We start from the raw sequence: 15,186 nt of genomic DNA, 5'->3' as shown, positions 1-15,186 counted from the left end.
CTGTGTTTTTTATTTTCGCGACTCGAGAAGCGTCGCATTACCGTTGATTTCAGGTTAAACATGAATTTCGGAGTGGAATATAGTGGCCGTTGGCCATTATGGACAGGTGGCCGTTAAATTCAAGTGTAATATAGTGTTTTTCGTCGGGGGGATTCCAGACTGACCGTTGTCTGCAGGTGACCGGTAAATTCAGGTGGCCGTTAGGTCAGTTTCGACTGTATGTTTTCACCGTGCACATAAAAACCATAGTCAATGTGCAATAGAATAAGAATGAGTTTTTTTCAATTTTACTTCTAGTAATAGCGTATATTTTGACTAAAATCTACTTCAATAGAATAATACTAATTACTTTTCAATATTATAGGTAATAACATGCTGATCTTTTACTAGCATCCACTAAAATAGGAAGTAAGAATGATTATTGCAATTAAAGATAGTAATATTTTCTTTTAATAATATCTTCTACAGTAATACTGTTTTTTTCTGAATTCTACAAGTAATAATAGCTTATCATTTTACCAATATCTACTACAATAGGAAGTAAGTTTTTTTTTCAATTGTACCGTCACAGAAACTCATCTGTTAAATAATATTTACTACAATAGAATACGACCATTAAATATCTATATTTCTGGGTAAAAATATCTTTTCAAAAATATCTACTACAACAGGAAGTAAGATTGATTTTTTATTTACTTTATGGGTACTGATTATAATTGCTTGCTATTTTTTAATAATATTAACTACAAAAGAATAAGAATCGTTTTCAATTTTATATGTTATACTAGCTTTATACTATTATGTACTACAATAGGAAGTAAGACTGATATCTTTTAATTTTGAAGGTAACAAAAGCTTATCTACTACAAAAGGAATTGTGAATATGCCAAAAACTAAAAATATGCCAGTAAAAATCATTTATAAGTTTTATTATCATATATATATTCGACTATGAGTCCCAGGGAAAATCTATGAGTCCCAGGGAAAATCTATGAGTCCCAGGGAAAATCTATGAGTCCCAGGGAAAATCTATGAGTCTCAGGGAAAATCTATGAGTCCCAGGGAAAATCTGAGTCCAAGGAAAAATCTATGAGTCCCAGGGAAAATCTATGAGTCCCAGGGAAAATTTATGAGTCCCAGGGAAAATCTATGAGTCCCAAGGAAAATCTATGAGTCCCAGGGAAAATCTATGAGTCCCAGGGATTATCTATGATTCCCAGGGATTATCTTTGAGTCCCAAACTCAATTAATGAGTCCTGTAGTGCTTAACGATGAAACTGAAGAAAATAGCACTCAGAAAAAGTTGTCTTTTCTGATTCAGAGGGGGTTAGCACTTGATAGTCAAGATGGCGACGTCCATACAGAGACGTTTTTTTTGCCATTTTATACCCTTTATTTCTTCTGTTTATTTTTTAAATGACGCTCACTTTCCAGCCATATCAATAAAAAGACGATTAGCGTTTATTTTGTATTTAAATTCACTTTATATCTCGACTTTACTCCCCGCAATTTTTCTTAGTGGAGCCCTAATTAGGTCATCCCGCTTAGAAATTTCGCAAGGAGTAAAGTAGAGATATAAAGCGAATATTACTATGAAATAAAAGCCAGTAACTTTCTTCCTAATATGGCTGGAAAGTGAGCGCACATTTTTTTTTATACAAGAATACAGGGTATAAAACGACGAAAAATACCTGCCTCGGCATGGACGTCGCCATCTTGTTTGTCACGTGATTACCCCCCTCTGTGATTACTTATATCCGTTCTTTCATCAGTCAATACTGTCACAAATTCCAATTTCTTCAATTTCTCAGTAACTTCATTCCAGGATTCTTCTGCCAAGCAATTAAGGAAATTATAGACTGATTCTGGCGACACATAGTTTATTTTACTTTTGGTTAATATTTCTAAGTCCTTAACATTGAAATCATAAATTAAATGAACAAGTGACTGAAATTTTGACAAAGGTAGGTCCTCCTTAATCAGCTATACAAGAGTCTTAAACAGGACTTCTATGGCTTCATATTGCTCAGAAGAGCCCTTTTGCAATGCCACAGCCAGGTTTTGTTTCATTTGGGGTACAACACGTATATAGCATTGACTTGATCTGGGTGACTGGCATGTCCCAACAGAGTTGTGTTTTGGTAGTTTCTATTCCACATGGTTTTAACCATACTGTGTATACAACTATTCTTTCACAAATAGAACAGTACATAAAATTGTCTTGTACGTACGTTTTGTCGATAAACTTTAGCCACTAGTACATAGTGAGCCATTTAGGCAAAAACTAAAGTTTGTTTTTCTTTCTTTAATTGGCCTGACTCCTGCTCGGTTTAGGTCTATTATCATCCAAGATTTCTTTGTCCGTGATTGTTTCCAAGACCTCATGTTCGAAAGAATTGCTGCGCCAAAGCTGACCAAGCGTCTTGTTTTTTTATCTAACTTGATGACTTTCTTTTGTGGCAAGAAATTTGCCAAGTCCATCTATATTAGATTAAAGGTCAGAGCTTGCCAAGGTTATTTTTTTTAGCCAAAGTAAAGTACAAGTTTGACAGGTTTGTGATACTTTTGCCCTTTGACAGCGAAACGGCAAACTTTCACTCACAAATTGTTACAGTTCTAGCATGAATTACAACTTTCAACACAATAAACAAGTTCGCCTGAATCTGACCTCTGTGTTCTGGTGAAAGCGAGGCCCAGCAGCCCTTGAAGAACTGCACCAGTTTGTCAGCAATTGGTGGCATGCAGCCTACAGGACTTCCTGGCTCCCTGCAACAAATTATTCGTTTAAATTTCAAATAAAATTGTGTGTATGAAGATTGAACAGTAAAATTGGACTGACATTTTTTTAATTCTAATATAAATATGCTAATTATTAATTTTAAGTCAGAATTTTGATCCTCTAATTGTCAAACTAATCTTTCTTGATTACTCTTCATTAATTGTTTCAAATTTCATTTATTGGCAAATATATATATTTAGAGGGGAAGCTATGCTTCCAAGGTGGAGATCACTGATAGCTGGGGATGATCGTGTCAACTGCGTCTAATTGATAATTGAGATGACATGTTTCATAACAGGCAATAATTGGCCTTAGGAGAAACAAACAAAGATACACAGAGTTTGTATAATTTCCCCAGAGAGTTGACTGCATTTCCAAGATGATCTGGGATAAATGGGATGAATGACGATGAAAACTAAAAGCAGTCCATAATCCCCACATTTCTGTTTATTATGATAAAAACTTTCTGCAAAGTACTCAGTAGATTTTAAGTTATTGCTCCAGTTTTTCAGTCATATGAGCTTTCAGTCCCATAGTCAAAGGGCAAACCTACTATCAAACAAGAGATGTGTTTGTCAGAAACACTATGCCCCCTAATGCGCCGCTTTGATTTATTATATTTTTTTATCATTTTGTAGGTTCAGATAATTTTTACAAGGGAAGTAATATTTTTTAAAGGGATATAATAAAAATATTACTTTCCTTGTAAAATGATCTGTACCTGCCAAATGATAAATAGAAATTATCTTCCTTTAAAGCTTATTACTTTCCTGTGATTTGTTTTTTTTACCTTTCACCTTGAAAGATGACCTTGACCTTTCACTACTCAAAATGTGCAGCTCCATGGCATACACATGCATGCCAAATATCAAGTTGCTATCTTCAATATTGCAAAAGTTGTGGCCAATGTTAGAGTTTTCGGACGGACAGACTGACGGACAAACAGTTCAACAGCTATATGCCACCCTTCCGGGGGCATAAAAATGGACAGACTGAAGGTAAGACAGTACAAAACTTTTGTCCAATCCAGTGAAGCACTGACAGACATTAAGACAGACAGAGGGCAGACACAGGGCAAACCTTTTGTCCCTTCCAATGAAGCATTGGTTGACATAAAGACAGTAAGAACCTTTTGCCCCATATGGAAAGATTCAGGGTAAGACAGACTTAGGGCAAACCTATTGTCCGAACTAGTGAGAAGCTGACAATTAATTGCAAATCACATTGAAATGTATCTGCTGTGCAATTATATATACAAATCTATCATAAACAAAATTTAAAATATTTGTATGAAAGAAAACGTTTATGTGGATTTCTTAATTTCCATTTCATCAACTATAATCTGGACAAATTTCCCAACTAGCATGAACTTAAAAGCAACTGACCTGTGTATCAAATTAAGTTAAACAAGGGACAAAATTGTCACAAAACCAGGTTTTCAATTTGAAAAAAAGTCTAATAAAGAGAGACAACTCAAACTGAAGTGATTGTTTATAATTAACCCCCTTTGTTTCAAAATAAATATATTTTTAGTCGTCGCGACCTTGACCTTGGAGATATTGACGTAATTCTTTCGTGCGACACTCCGTGCAATGATGGTGAACAAATGTGCCAAATGATTTAAAAATCTCACAATGAATGACATAGTTATGGCCCGCACAAGCTTATTTATAGCCATTTTTGACCACAAAGTGTGACCTTGAACATGGAGATATTGACGTAATTCTTATGCACGACACACTGTCTAATGATGGTGAACAAATGTGCCAAATGCTTTTTAAATCTCAGAATGAACGACAAAGTTATGGCCCGGACAAGCTTGTTCCACCCGCCCGGCAGCCCACCGACATTTGCCAATCTAATAACCAGTTTTTTCCTTCGGAAAACCTGATTAATAAAAGCCATACATCAACTACCACTGCATATTCTTACCTAACATACAACTTGGCTTCCCTCAATGAAAACAGCATTTCTCCTGTCAGGTACTGTAATAATGAATGCAGTAAACACAAAACAAACTTGCATGCCCCCCCCCCCCCCCCCCCCCCCCCCCCCCCCCCCCCCGTAGATGAAGCATTTTCAGTATCGGTACATTGGCAAATTTGGAAAAGAAAGTCGTAACACTTGCCCATTTAAATAAGGTTAAAAGAGGGTAAATGTCAAGGTTAAAATGAGATCAGGTGATCTGGATGTGTTGAGAGTTTTCATTGATAATATCCATGCTACTTGCAAGTATCTAAGTATTGTACTAATCTGTATTCAGGCTTTTTAAGTTCAAAAGAAAAAAAATGTGCCAGTAGGTATAGCAAGGGTTTGTACATTGGCCATGAAACATAATTGTTGCATGCTTTTGATCAGGAGAAAGAATGTTACCTGTAAGCATGGGCAAGTCATATGGCAACCATACAGAACTTACTATTTGATTAAAGCTTTTGAATTCTCTTTTATAGGTTGGTCAGATTGATAAAGATATTCATGTTAGAAATGAGTTGGTTTTCACAATGGACATAGCTGTTTTCTCTCAATGATATTCCACTTGTCAGTGGACAATTTGATCGGAAAAAACAACTTATTCCATGGTCAAATTACCACTGTTGGGCCAGTCAGGCATACAAGTAGGAATTCCACACCTTTAATGAATTCTTAAAATCAATTTTGAAATTATAAAACTGTTCTCATGAAAAAGAAGTGATAGTAGGGCTTTTTCAAGAAAAATTAGGGAAAGCAAAAAAAAGTAGGGAAAAGAACAAAAACAATGACCAGCTGTAGAGTGTTGGTATTGATTTTATACAAAACAAGTCATTTGGGTAAATCAATAATATGGACTTTCTGAATAAGTCTCAATATTCAAAAGTAGGGCATTGTCAAAAAGAAAATGGGGTCAGGTGATGCATGTGTGTTGATGCTGTTCAAAGATGTCATCAATTAAAGTATTAAAGCTTTGACAGAAAGATTGATGATGTAACGTGCCATTTTGGGTTAATCTCGTACCGACATAAGAACTAAAGAATGAATGCAAAAGGCCAATCGCTATATCCCTCCCAAAAACTGTGGATGCAGGGGAACAAATAACCAAGCACCTTAGCTTTACACTTTATCACTAATTGGATAAAGTTTAAAAGACCACTTTAAGCTAAAAGATAAAGTTTAAAAGACCAATTTAAGCTAATATATCAACACAAATAATATACAGACTGTGTATTTTCAAAATACTTCAAAATAATATATTCTCAGCATATTCCATATACAGCCAATCAAAAAGTGATCATCAAAATGTGTTTTGATGTTTCAAAGCTTTTTGCTTTTTTTTTTAATTATGATAATTAATATAAAGTTTTTCACATACCCTGAGAAACATTTTGATAAAAAAAACATAAGTTATGACATTCAGTGTTAATGTAAACTTGATATGTTAGCAAAGAACCTACACAATTACACAAAATATTACAAGACTAAAAAACAAATAGTTTGTTATCTGAAAACTGGGCTTAATGGACATAAGTGTCTCCCAAGATAAGCCTGTGAAGTCTGCGCAGGCTAATCAGTAATGACACTTTCCGCTTTTATTGTATGTTTTGTTCAAACAGTTCAGTTCAGCGGGAAAGAATCTTTCCTGATTTGCCTGCGCAGAGTGCACAGGCTGATCTGGGATGACTGTTTACCCACATCATGTGGGCCACATGCATTTAACCCGGTTTTGATAGAGTGGGGCTCAAATTCTTAAATACCTCATCCAGGCCTTGCTCCAGCACAGGACATTGTTTCAGGTCAAGGGAGAGCACTGTGTCAGAGGCCCAACGCATTATCTGCAGACTCTCGTGTCTCGAGCTTCTATACAGCACTGATTTCAACCAGGAGGTGTGCAACAATGGATGACCTGAGAATGGGGGGAGGATTTACATGTCAGAAATCACCCAGCACTGCTTGGTACGCTGGGTACACTACACAGTTGCAAATAATGCTGCTGAAAATACTAAAAGAGCTTTAACAAATGCTTACATACATGTATAAGAAATATAAAAAAATTAATACGGTTGAGCAGTGACAAAACCCTAAACTACAAGTAACCATCATCTGTAAAATCACACAAAAAATGACTTAAATATCAATGTTTTTTTTGTGTTTTTTTTAATTTTTTTTTACAATTTTGGTTTGGTCTTCGGTCTGTTTTACAGCCTATTTTACATAAAAAAACTGCAATATCACTAATTTCTTCACAAAGATTTGTGTATACATCTATACACTTATAAGTTTTGATTAATTGACCTCAGTTCAATGCAAGGAGACAGGCTACTCACCACCATTGTCTGGCAGTTCACACGCCTTTACCAGGTTCTTCACTCTAGGCAGAAGTGGTCGGATGACATGTACCTGACGTTATGGCAAATAAAAAGCTTCAAATGTACATGTAGATTCAATGCAATTTTCAATGAACTTTTATTGATATAAATTACTTTACCTAATTAATGAAGCCTTTGCCACCTTCATTAAAACAATATAGGACCAAGGTAGTATTCAATGATGCTTCTATGCATGTTATTCATTGATCAATATAGAAATCTAAATAAACCAACACATTTCTGTACAAAATACTTTTTATATCACATTATGCACCAAAACCAACAACACTTTACCCATAACCAGTTCAGAAGCAAAGTGAAAAGGGCTATTTGAAAACAGCATAAAACAAGAGCTGTCTTCATAGGAGGACATTTGCCCCCGAGAAACGCTTTGATAGAAATTATGAGTATTTTTCGAAACCTAAACGCATTTTTCGAAACCTAAACGCATTTTTCCAAACCTAAACGCACACCCTAAGTTCAAGGTCAAGGTCAAAGGGGTCACAATTTGTGTGCGTATGGAAAGGCCTTGTCCATATACACATGCATACCAAATATGAATGTTACATCTGAAGCGACATATAAGTTATGAGCATTTTTCGAAACCTAAAGGCAAAGTGTGACGGGCAGACAGACAGACGGACAGTGCGATCACTGTATGCCCTCCTTCGGTGGCATAACAAGAACAGCTTGTAAGCAACTCTGTTTGCTTCTTATTAGTATCTTAGGGTTGGAAATGAAGCCTTTAAAACTTGAATCAATTAAGAAATGTCTTAAATTTCATTTGATTTTCTAAGGGACTATAAACTCAACAAAGTGGGTATATGAGTGGGAAAGTGTAAAGGCAAGTACAGAACATAAACAAGAACTACAACTACCAACCTGTTTCTCCTCCAAGACCTCAGCAATTAGCATGAAGTCCTCCCAGACCTTGGCAAGCGCCACACCCTTGCTGGGGTGCCACCAGAACACTGGGAAATGAGCCGCACTAGTGACCCCCTTCTCTACATCATCAATGGAATCTTCACTTTTCTTGTCTAATGTATTAAATACTTTAAACTGGTCCTCCAATCCAGCTATGCCTTTATCAGACACAACTCCATGGCGTTCAATATGTTTCTCATTGCTGCCAAGCTCTAAACTTTCAGGATCTGTTTCTACATTGGCACCAATGCTTTCGCAGATGTCCACAATCCTCTTGAGTAAATACAAGGCCCTCTTTCTGTTCACAGAGTCTTTACTTTGAAGGCCATTCTGTAGAATATTCCAAAAGAGAACCTTTCTTCTGATATCATATCCAGAACAGTTCCCACTCGTGGGAAAGAAATGATTGGCAAATCCACACAGAATGAGATACTGCTTGCGATCATCATCATGGCTTGAGAAATACACAACCTGACCCCAAATGACCACCAGGAAAGCCTCTACAGCTTCAATACTCACTTTTAAGCACCTTATAAGCACTGAGATAGCCACACTACCTATCAAATCAACACTCAGGAAATCTAATGCCTTTGCAATTTGAAAAAATATTGTTTTTGTCAGCTCAGACACTTGCTTGTCTTTTTCACAAACAGAAACATGAACCATAGATAAAACTGTTCTTAACACTTCAAGTAGTGTGTGAATATCCACAAGGGAGCTATCTTTTTCCAGATCAAAGCATGTAGGCCTTTCTTTCAGGTATGTGTCAATGTGTGCAGAAATCTTTGTGAGAAGAACGGTCAATGTGCTGGGATCCAGTCTAGAACACTCTGCTAAGATGTGCCCAACATGTCCCAACAATACCAGAAAATCAGGCCTTGCATCCAGTGAGATATGTATCAGTGCCGTGACTGGAAGACACACCTTAGATACAATGTTTGAAATAACTTCTGACAACTGCTCAGTTGTACTCCCTGCAAACTCGTCACAATTACAGACTCCTAGTAGCTCCTTCACAGTTTGAAATTTCTCACATAAGTTACCAATACAGTGGTATGTCAATTCTGTTTGCAGTGATGTTTCCAAGTCAGATACAAGTCCTGACAGTGTTTTAAATATGTTCAATCCAGAGTGACATAACAGTGTTTTCACAACCTGACTCTGATCCATCTTTGTTCTCCAACTTCAAGATTTCCACAAAAGGAGCCCAAGGGAGCTCTTCCTTATTTCCCGATGATCCTGAAAAAGATAATTGCATATACAGACTAAACAGTATTTAATGAACATATGTAATATTCATGCCAATTATGAATTGTACGCATTGATATACAATTTACTGTCTTTGTCCTTATGAACTTCCCAAGCCACATTATTATGGTAAAGATATTACCACGGGACCACTCGCCCCAACAATAATGCACAATACATGCTTAGGAATATTTGTTTTCATATTTATTAACAATTGGATACTCAACACAAAAATTATTTTTATTAAAAACATACAAAGCATCAATAGCATTTTATATGGAATAAATAAATAAATTTATGAAAAGAAATATATATGCAATATGTTTGTTGAGTCCCGGGCAATTTTCATTAAGTTGTTACATCACAAATATTCTATAAATACATGACTATGAATCATTTTAAACATAATTGTGAACCATTGGTCTTAATATGTGTACATTATCAAATGTAAATCGTCTGTAATAGTAATAAATAATCGATTATGTTGATGGTGTCAAGCCGCCATCTTAAAAATAGGTTCAGGGCCCCCAATTTATCAAATCTGTAGCCTAATTTTGGCCACAGTCCCCCACCTGAAAAGTATACTTTTTCCCCTTTTAGGTTGAAAAATTCCCCCTGATTTAAAAAGATTGTTTTTTTTTAGAAGATGTGTCTCATGATTATTATATCTCAATTATATTTCAATATAATCTTGTCAAACATACTTATTTATAAAAAAAAATGAATATAGTGCAAACGTGTACATGTACAAATGTAATAATGAGAGAGTAAGAAAAAAAAATTGCCAAAACGGGAAACGCAGCGAAAATTCCCCCTCATGAGGTTAGCGACCCGCTCCCTAAAATGGATTGAGGACCCTGAGGTTCTTATTGAGCCGTGCGATCCTATTGGCTATTCCAATTTCAAGATATGCATACTAAAAATAGCCTTAAAACTGACATTGCAGGTTAACTTCTCGTGAAAAAATGCCAACAGACTTACTATTCAGAAATGACAGAGGCACACTAGGGGGTGGAGTATTTGTATTAGTCCATGAGGACCTCATCGCTGAGGAGAAAGCCGAGCTTGTGACAAACTGTAAAGTTGGATGGGTACAGAGTAAAATGGAAGGCAAGAAAGACCTCCTAGTATCTTCTTTCTATATGCCACATAGAAACATGTCTGACATCCAGGAACTTCGCAAATCACTTGAACTGGCTACACTCAACCATAACCGTCAAATGTTCGTAGCGGGGCATTTCAATTGCCCTGACATCGACTGGGAGAACCTAGCTGTAAGGAACAGTTCCCAAGACAAAGATGTCCAACAAGCTCTCCTAGACCTATCGGCTGACTTCAATCTTACTCAAGTCAACGACAAACCCGCCAGGGAGAATACCCTTCTAGATCTAATTATACAACAAACACTTCTCTCATCAAATCGACATCAAACGCTCCTGGGATTTCAGACCATGATATAGTCGTTGCAGGCTCAGACACTAAACCGTTCTACACAAAAAGGTCGCCCAGACATTGTTACCTGTTTTCTAAAGCCAACTGGGATCTCTTAAAGGTGAAAGCCAACGAAATATCAGGAAACATTACCACCATGTTCAAAAACAACTCCTCAGTCCATGAACTTTGGGATACTTTCAAATCGTATCTTATTGCTGCCATCAACGCAAACATCCCTTCAAAAATGAAAACAACTAAAACTCAACTCCATGGATCACAAGGAAAGTAAAATCAGTAATAAAGAAGAAAGCACACCTCTATAAAAAAGCTAGAACCTCAAAAATTTGGACAAACTATAGAAAATTCCAAAAGGAAAGTAAGAAAAGAATCCGCCACGCTGAATGGGAACATGTAAACAGAATAATCAACGAAGGTATTCAGACCAACAATACAAAGCCATTCTGGTCATACGTCAAACTAAAGAAACAGGATAACATCGGTATTGCACCTCTATGCTCCAATGGTCACCTAGTCACCGACTCCAAAAGCAGAGCTGAAATCTTACTAAACCAGTTTAAACCAGTTTTCACCAAGGATGATGGCTCACAACAGAAAACAGTACTCTCAGGCTATGTTAATGAAAACATCCCTACACTTTTGATCGGTCAAAAAGGCGTACACAAACTACTAAAGAATCATAAGGTCAACAAAGCTGTAGGCCCTGACGATGTACCCAACAAAGTCTTCCAGACCTGTGCGTCGGAGCTAGCCCCAGCTATAACCGCTATCTTCCAGCAATCAATCAACACTGGAGAACTGCCGAAAGATTGGAGAGATGCAAACATAGCACCAGTCTACAAGAAGGGAGACCGCCATGCGGCTGAAAATTACCTCCCTGTATCCCTTACCAGTGTCACCTCCAAACTTCTCGAACATATCATCTGCCACCACATTCTAAACCGTCTTGACAAACACAAAGTTCTCACCTCCTTGAATCACGGCTTTCGCTCTGGATACTCCTGTGAAACTCAACTAGTTGTAACAACAAACGATCAACTTAACTTCTATGACCAAAATAAACAAGTCGATACCATCATCCTGGACTTCAGTAAGGCCTTCGACAAGGTCCCACACCAACGCCTACTACTGAAACTTGAAAACTACGGAATCCGAGGCAACCTCTTGTCCTGGATCTCGAACTTCTTCACCCGCAGAGAAATGTGTGTGGTCGTTGAAGGGGAGAAATCACACCAAGCACCAGTGGGTTCCGGATTTCCTCAAAGGACAGTGCTAGGACCGTTGCTATTTTTGTGTCATATCAACGACCTGCCAGAGAGAGTGAGTCCCAAATTCGACTTTTCGCAGATGACTGTCTCCTCTACAGACCTATAAACACATTTAAAGATCATGAAATTCTGCAAAATTACCTAGATAACCTTCACAAATGGGCCAACTAGTGGGGGATGGAATTTAACGGCAAGAAATGTTACCTTCTAAGCTCAAAACACAAATCCAGCTACTTCTACAATATTAACAAAGAAATCCTCAAAAGAGTTCAAGAAAATTCCTACCTTGGAATCACCTTATCTGAAGACATGGAATGGAAAACTTATATCACCAACATAACAAAGCGAGCTAACTCCAACCTTGGATTCCTAAGAAGAAACCTCAATCACTGCCCTTTAGAATTCCGCAAAAATACCTGCCTAGCACTAGTCTGCTCCAAACTAGAATATGCCAGTGTTGTATGGGACCCATTCCACCAAACAGACATTGACTGCCTAGAGGGTGTCCAGCGATCAGCCGCAAGGTTCATCACCAGAGACTACCGCTCCAGACAGCCTGGCTGCGTCACAGAAATGCTCCACAAATTGGAACTCCCTCCACTCCAGGACAGACGGCGCGCCCAAAGGTTGACGCTATTGTACAAGGTGGTGAAAGGGCACGTACCGGCCATTCCCATTGAATGCTACCTTAAGCCACTAAGGCCTAAACGCACCATAAGGTCTCAACAATACGAGGACTATATCCATCATAACATAGTGTGTAACCTTGTGAACAATAACTCCAAGTGCTTTGAAACTATCCCAGCAAAAACTGTCCTCTTTAAAAATTCATTCTTTGTTAAAACAGTTTTAGATTGGAATAAACTAAGTTATGACTTTGTGAACTCTTCAACAATTGACATTTTCAAAGACAGTGTATTAAAACAGCAATAGTGTTACAATCGCGCACTCCAACACCGTCAAGTAAAAGCCAGAATTTGTCTCTTCGACGTAACCATCCAGATCCAGATCCTATGTAGTATGAAAAGTACTCATAAATAAACAATTTTGTGTAACTTAGGAACACAATATGAGTAAAGGAGGAAATATTTGATGAATTACAATATATTGGTTTGTTTTGTCGCCTTTTCGATCAACAAAATGATGGTGACTGTGTCAAAACATTTTCCCTAACAAACTGCATCATATGCAAACGTTCTATTAAGGGATTTTATGCAAACCCCACACCCATGAAAAAGAAAAGTGAACACAACCAATTTCCCAAATGTATTCAAACTGACGCGACTTTTCCAAATGCAAAGGGACCCCATTCCCAAAATTGTGAGAAAAATACACTGGAAAAATTGGAAGAAGAAAGGATGCAAAGTCTAGTCCCTTAAGTTAAGGATATACATGTAGTAAAGCCTTTAGGGACCTACAAGAACAGACGTCTATGCTCAATCAATTATACATCAGTACGAGGGTATGAATGATGACGAACAATTTATTAAAACAGTACCTCGAGAATAACAGATTGCTGAAAACTTGACAAAACAAACTGACAGCAAACACGCGTAGCACTTTCCTTCGATATCTCCATTCAGAAGAGCTTATTTGAGCGGAAAGTGAAATGAACATTACACAATAGTCCGGTTTCCGTCCGTTTCATAGTTTTCACATTTTTTGTTAAGCAAAGATATATTAATAGATCTTTTACTAAAGGTTGTGAATTATAAAATGCAACGAATAGTGAACAATAGTTTCATGTTATGTGGTGAATGGATTAGGGAATAAACGGCCCATGGACCATACGGCCCAGATCATACGGCCCAGATTCTCGGACAATACGGCCCAAATTATCGGACTATACGGCCCAGATTTGCGGACCATACGGCCCAGATTTACAAAGCATACGGACCATGTCTTAATTAATATTTCTTTTGCGTTCCTTCAATATTGTATGAATAAATTTAAGAAAATATTAAAATTGTAGTATTTCATGTTCATTCAAGCATGTTTTATATTATTTCATCGTGTAAGGATTATCGGACTATACGGCCCAGATTTGCGGACTATACGGCCCAAATTTGCGGACCATACGGCCCAGATTTGCGGACCATACGGCCCAGATTTGCAAAGCATACGGACCATATCTTAATTAATATTTCTTAAGTGTTCCTTTAAATATTGTACGAATAAATTTAAGAACATAATAAAATTATAGTATTTCATTTTCATCCAAGCATATTTTATATTATTTCATCGTGTAAGGACACAACTATGGATACTCTAGTAAATTCCTTTATTGTTTGTTAATATAATATCGACATCAAAATACACAACAAAAACTAATTTATGTACAACAAATAACAAGAAATATCTTTAAAAAAGATATACGGCGTTGATTGTGGTCGATGTTTATGAACGATCAAAAGTTATCTCTATGACATAAAAAGTAGCGGATTCCTTTTTTCTGCGCAGTTCTTAGCTACATCACAAGGAAATCAATTACGGGGTGTTGCGCCAGATTTCGTGGCTTATTTTGCTTTATGTGATATTATTACTCAGATATCTATATTTACAGAATAGAAAAACACATGAACCATGAAAATAAATGAGTGCATATAGGTCAGCCGGCAATACTCGAATCTAATTTAATTGCATTATAATAGTATAGTGAATTATTGTGCTCATGCTTAATAAACTGGTCTAAATGGATAAATATTTCTAATTAATTATATCAAAATTGGTCCTTAGCATGCAAATGTTGAAAACATATTAAAAATCGATGATTGACATACCACAATAATATCGCCGAATATCTTTATTTAGTATCTTTCTGATCAAAACAGACTTCAAGTGCACAAAGTTTACGAGACGGCGTTTATATAAAGATTTCTGCAACTGACCGCAAACTGACCTTGATACCTTGCGGATTGGAATGCAATGCATTAAAGTTAGGTAACAATTCTGCTGCTGAATTGTCGGCTTGTTTAAAGCTTTAAACATTTTCTTGTTTAACGGTTAATTTAGAAAAACAATTTTTAATATGTTCGTCAAAGCGTATATCAGGTTACTTAACAACGATTCTTATATGATCTAAAAATTTTGAGTGCACAGAATGCAATATCGTAGTAATTACCAAATATGGGTCGTATACAAAGGTCAGGCTAAGGTGAAAAGCTGGCGTATACAG

The 15,186-nt window shown here is 36.8% G+C and overlaps 1 protein-coding gene across 1 annotated transcript in view; it reads right to left on the bottom strand.

Annotated features, from left to right (window-relative positions):
* LOC127873012 (probable methyltransferase TARBP1) overlaps window positions 1-13,773 on the bottom strand; it is a 71,592-nt gene extending 57,819 nt beyond the window's left edge. Inside the window, exons 1-6 of the mRNA XM_052416547.1 lie at window positions 13,510-13,773; window positions 8,002-9,282; window positions 7,078-7,150; window positions 6,508-6,656; window positions 4,712-4,764; window positions 2,669-2,766 (exon numbers count right to left, since the gene is read on the bottom strand). Of these exons, the coding sequence (XP_052272507.1) occupies window positions 2,669-2,766; window positions 4,712-4,764; window positions 6,508-6,656; window positions 7,078-7,150; window positions 8,002-9,213 (1,585 nt within the window). The 5' untranslated portion in view covers window positions 9,214-9,282; window positions 13,510-13,773. The remainder of the gene's footprint in view (window positions 1-2,668; window positions 2,767-4,711; window positions 4,765-6,507; window positions 6,657-7,077; window positions 7,151-8,001; window positions 9,283-13,509) is intronic.
* Window positions 13,774-15,186: the final 1,413 nt, after the last annotated feature.

The sequence above is a fragment of the Dreissena polymorpha genome, chromosome 3 (genome assembly GCF_020536995.1).
Source record: "Dreissena polymorpha isolate Duluth1 chromosome 3, UMN_Dpol_1.0, whole genome shotgun sequence".
NCBI lineage: Eukaryota > Metazoa > Mollusca > Bivalvia > Myida > Dreissenidae > Dreissena > Dreissena polymorpha.
This window is presented reverse-complemented; position numbering and strand designations above follow the sequence as displayed.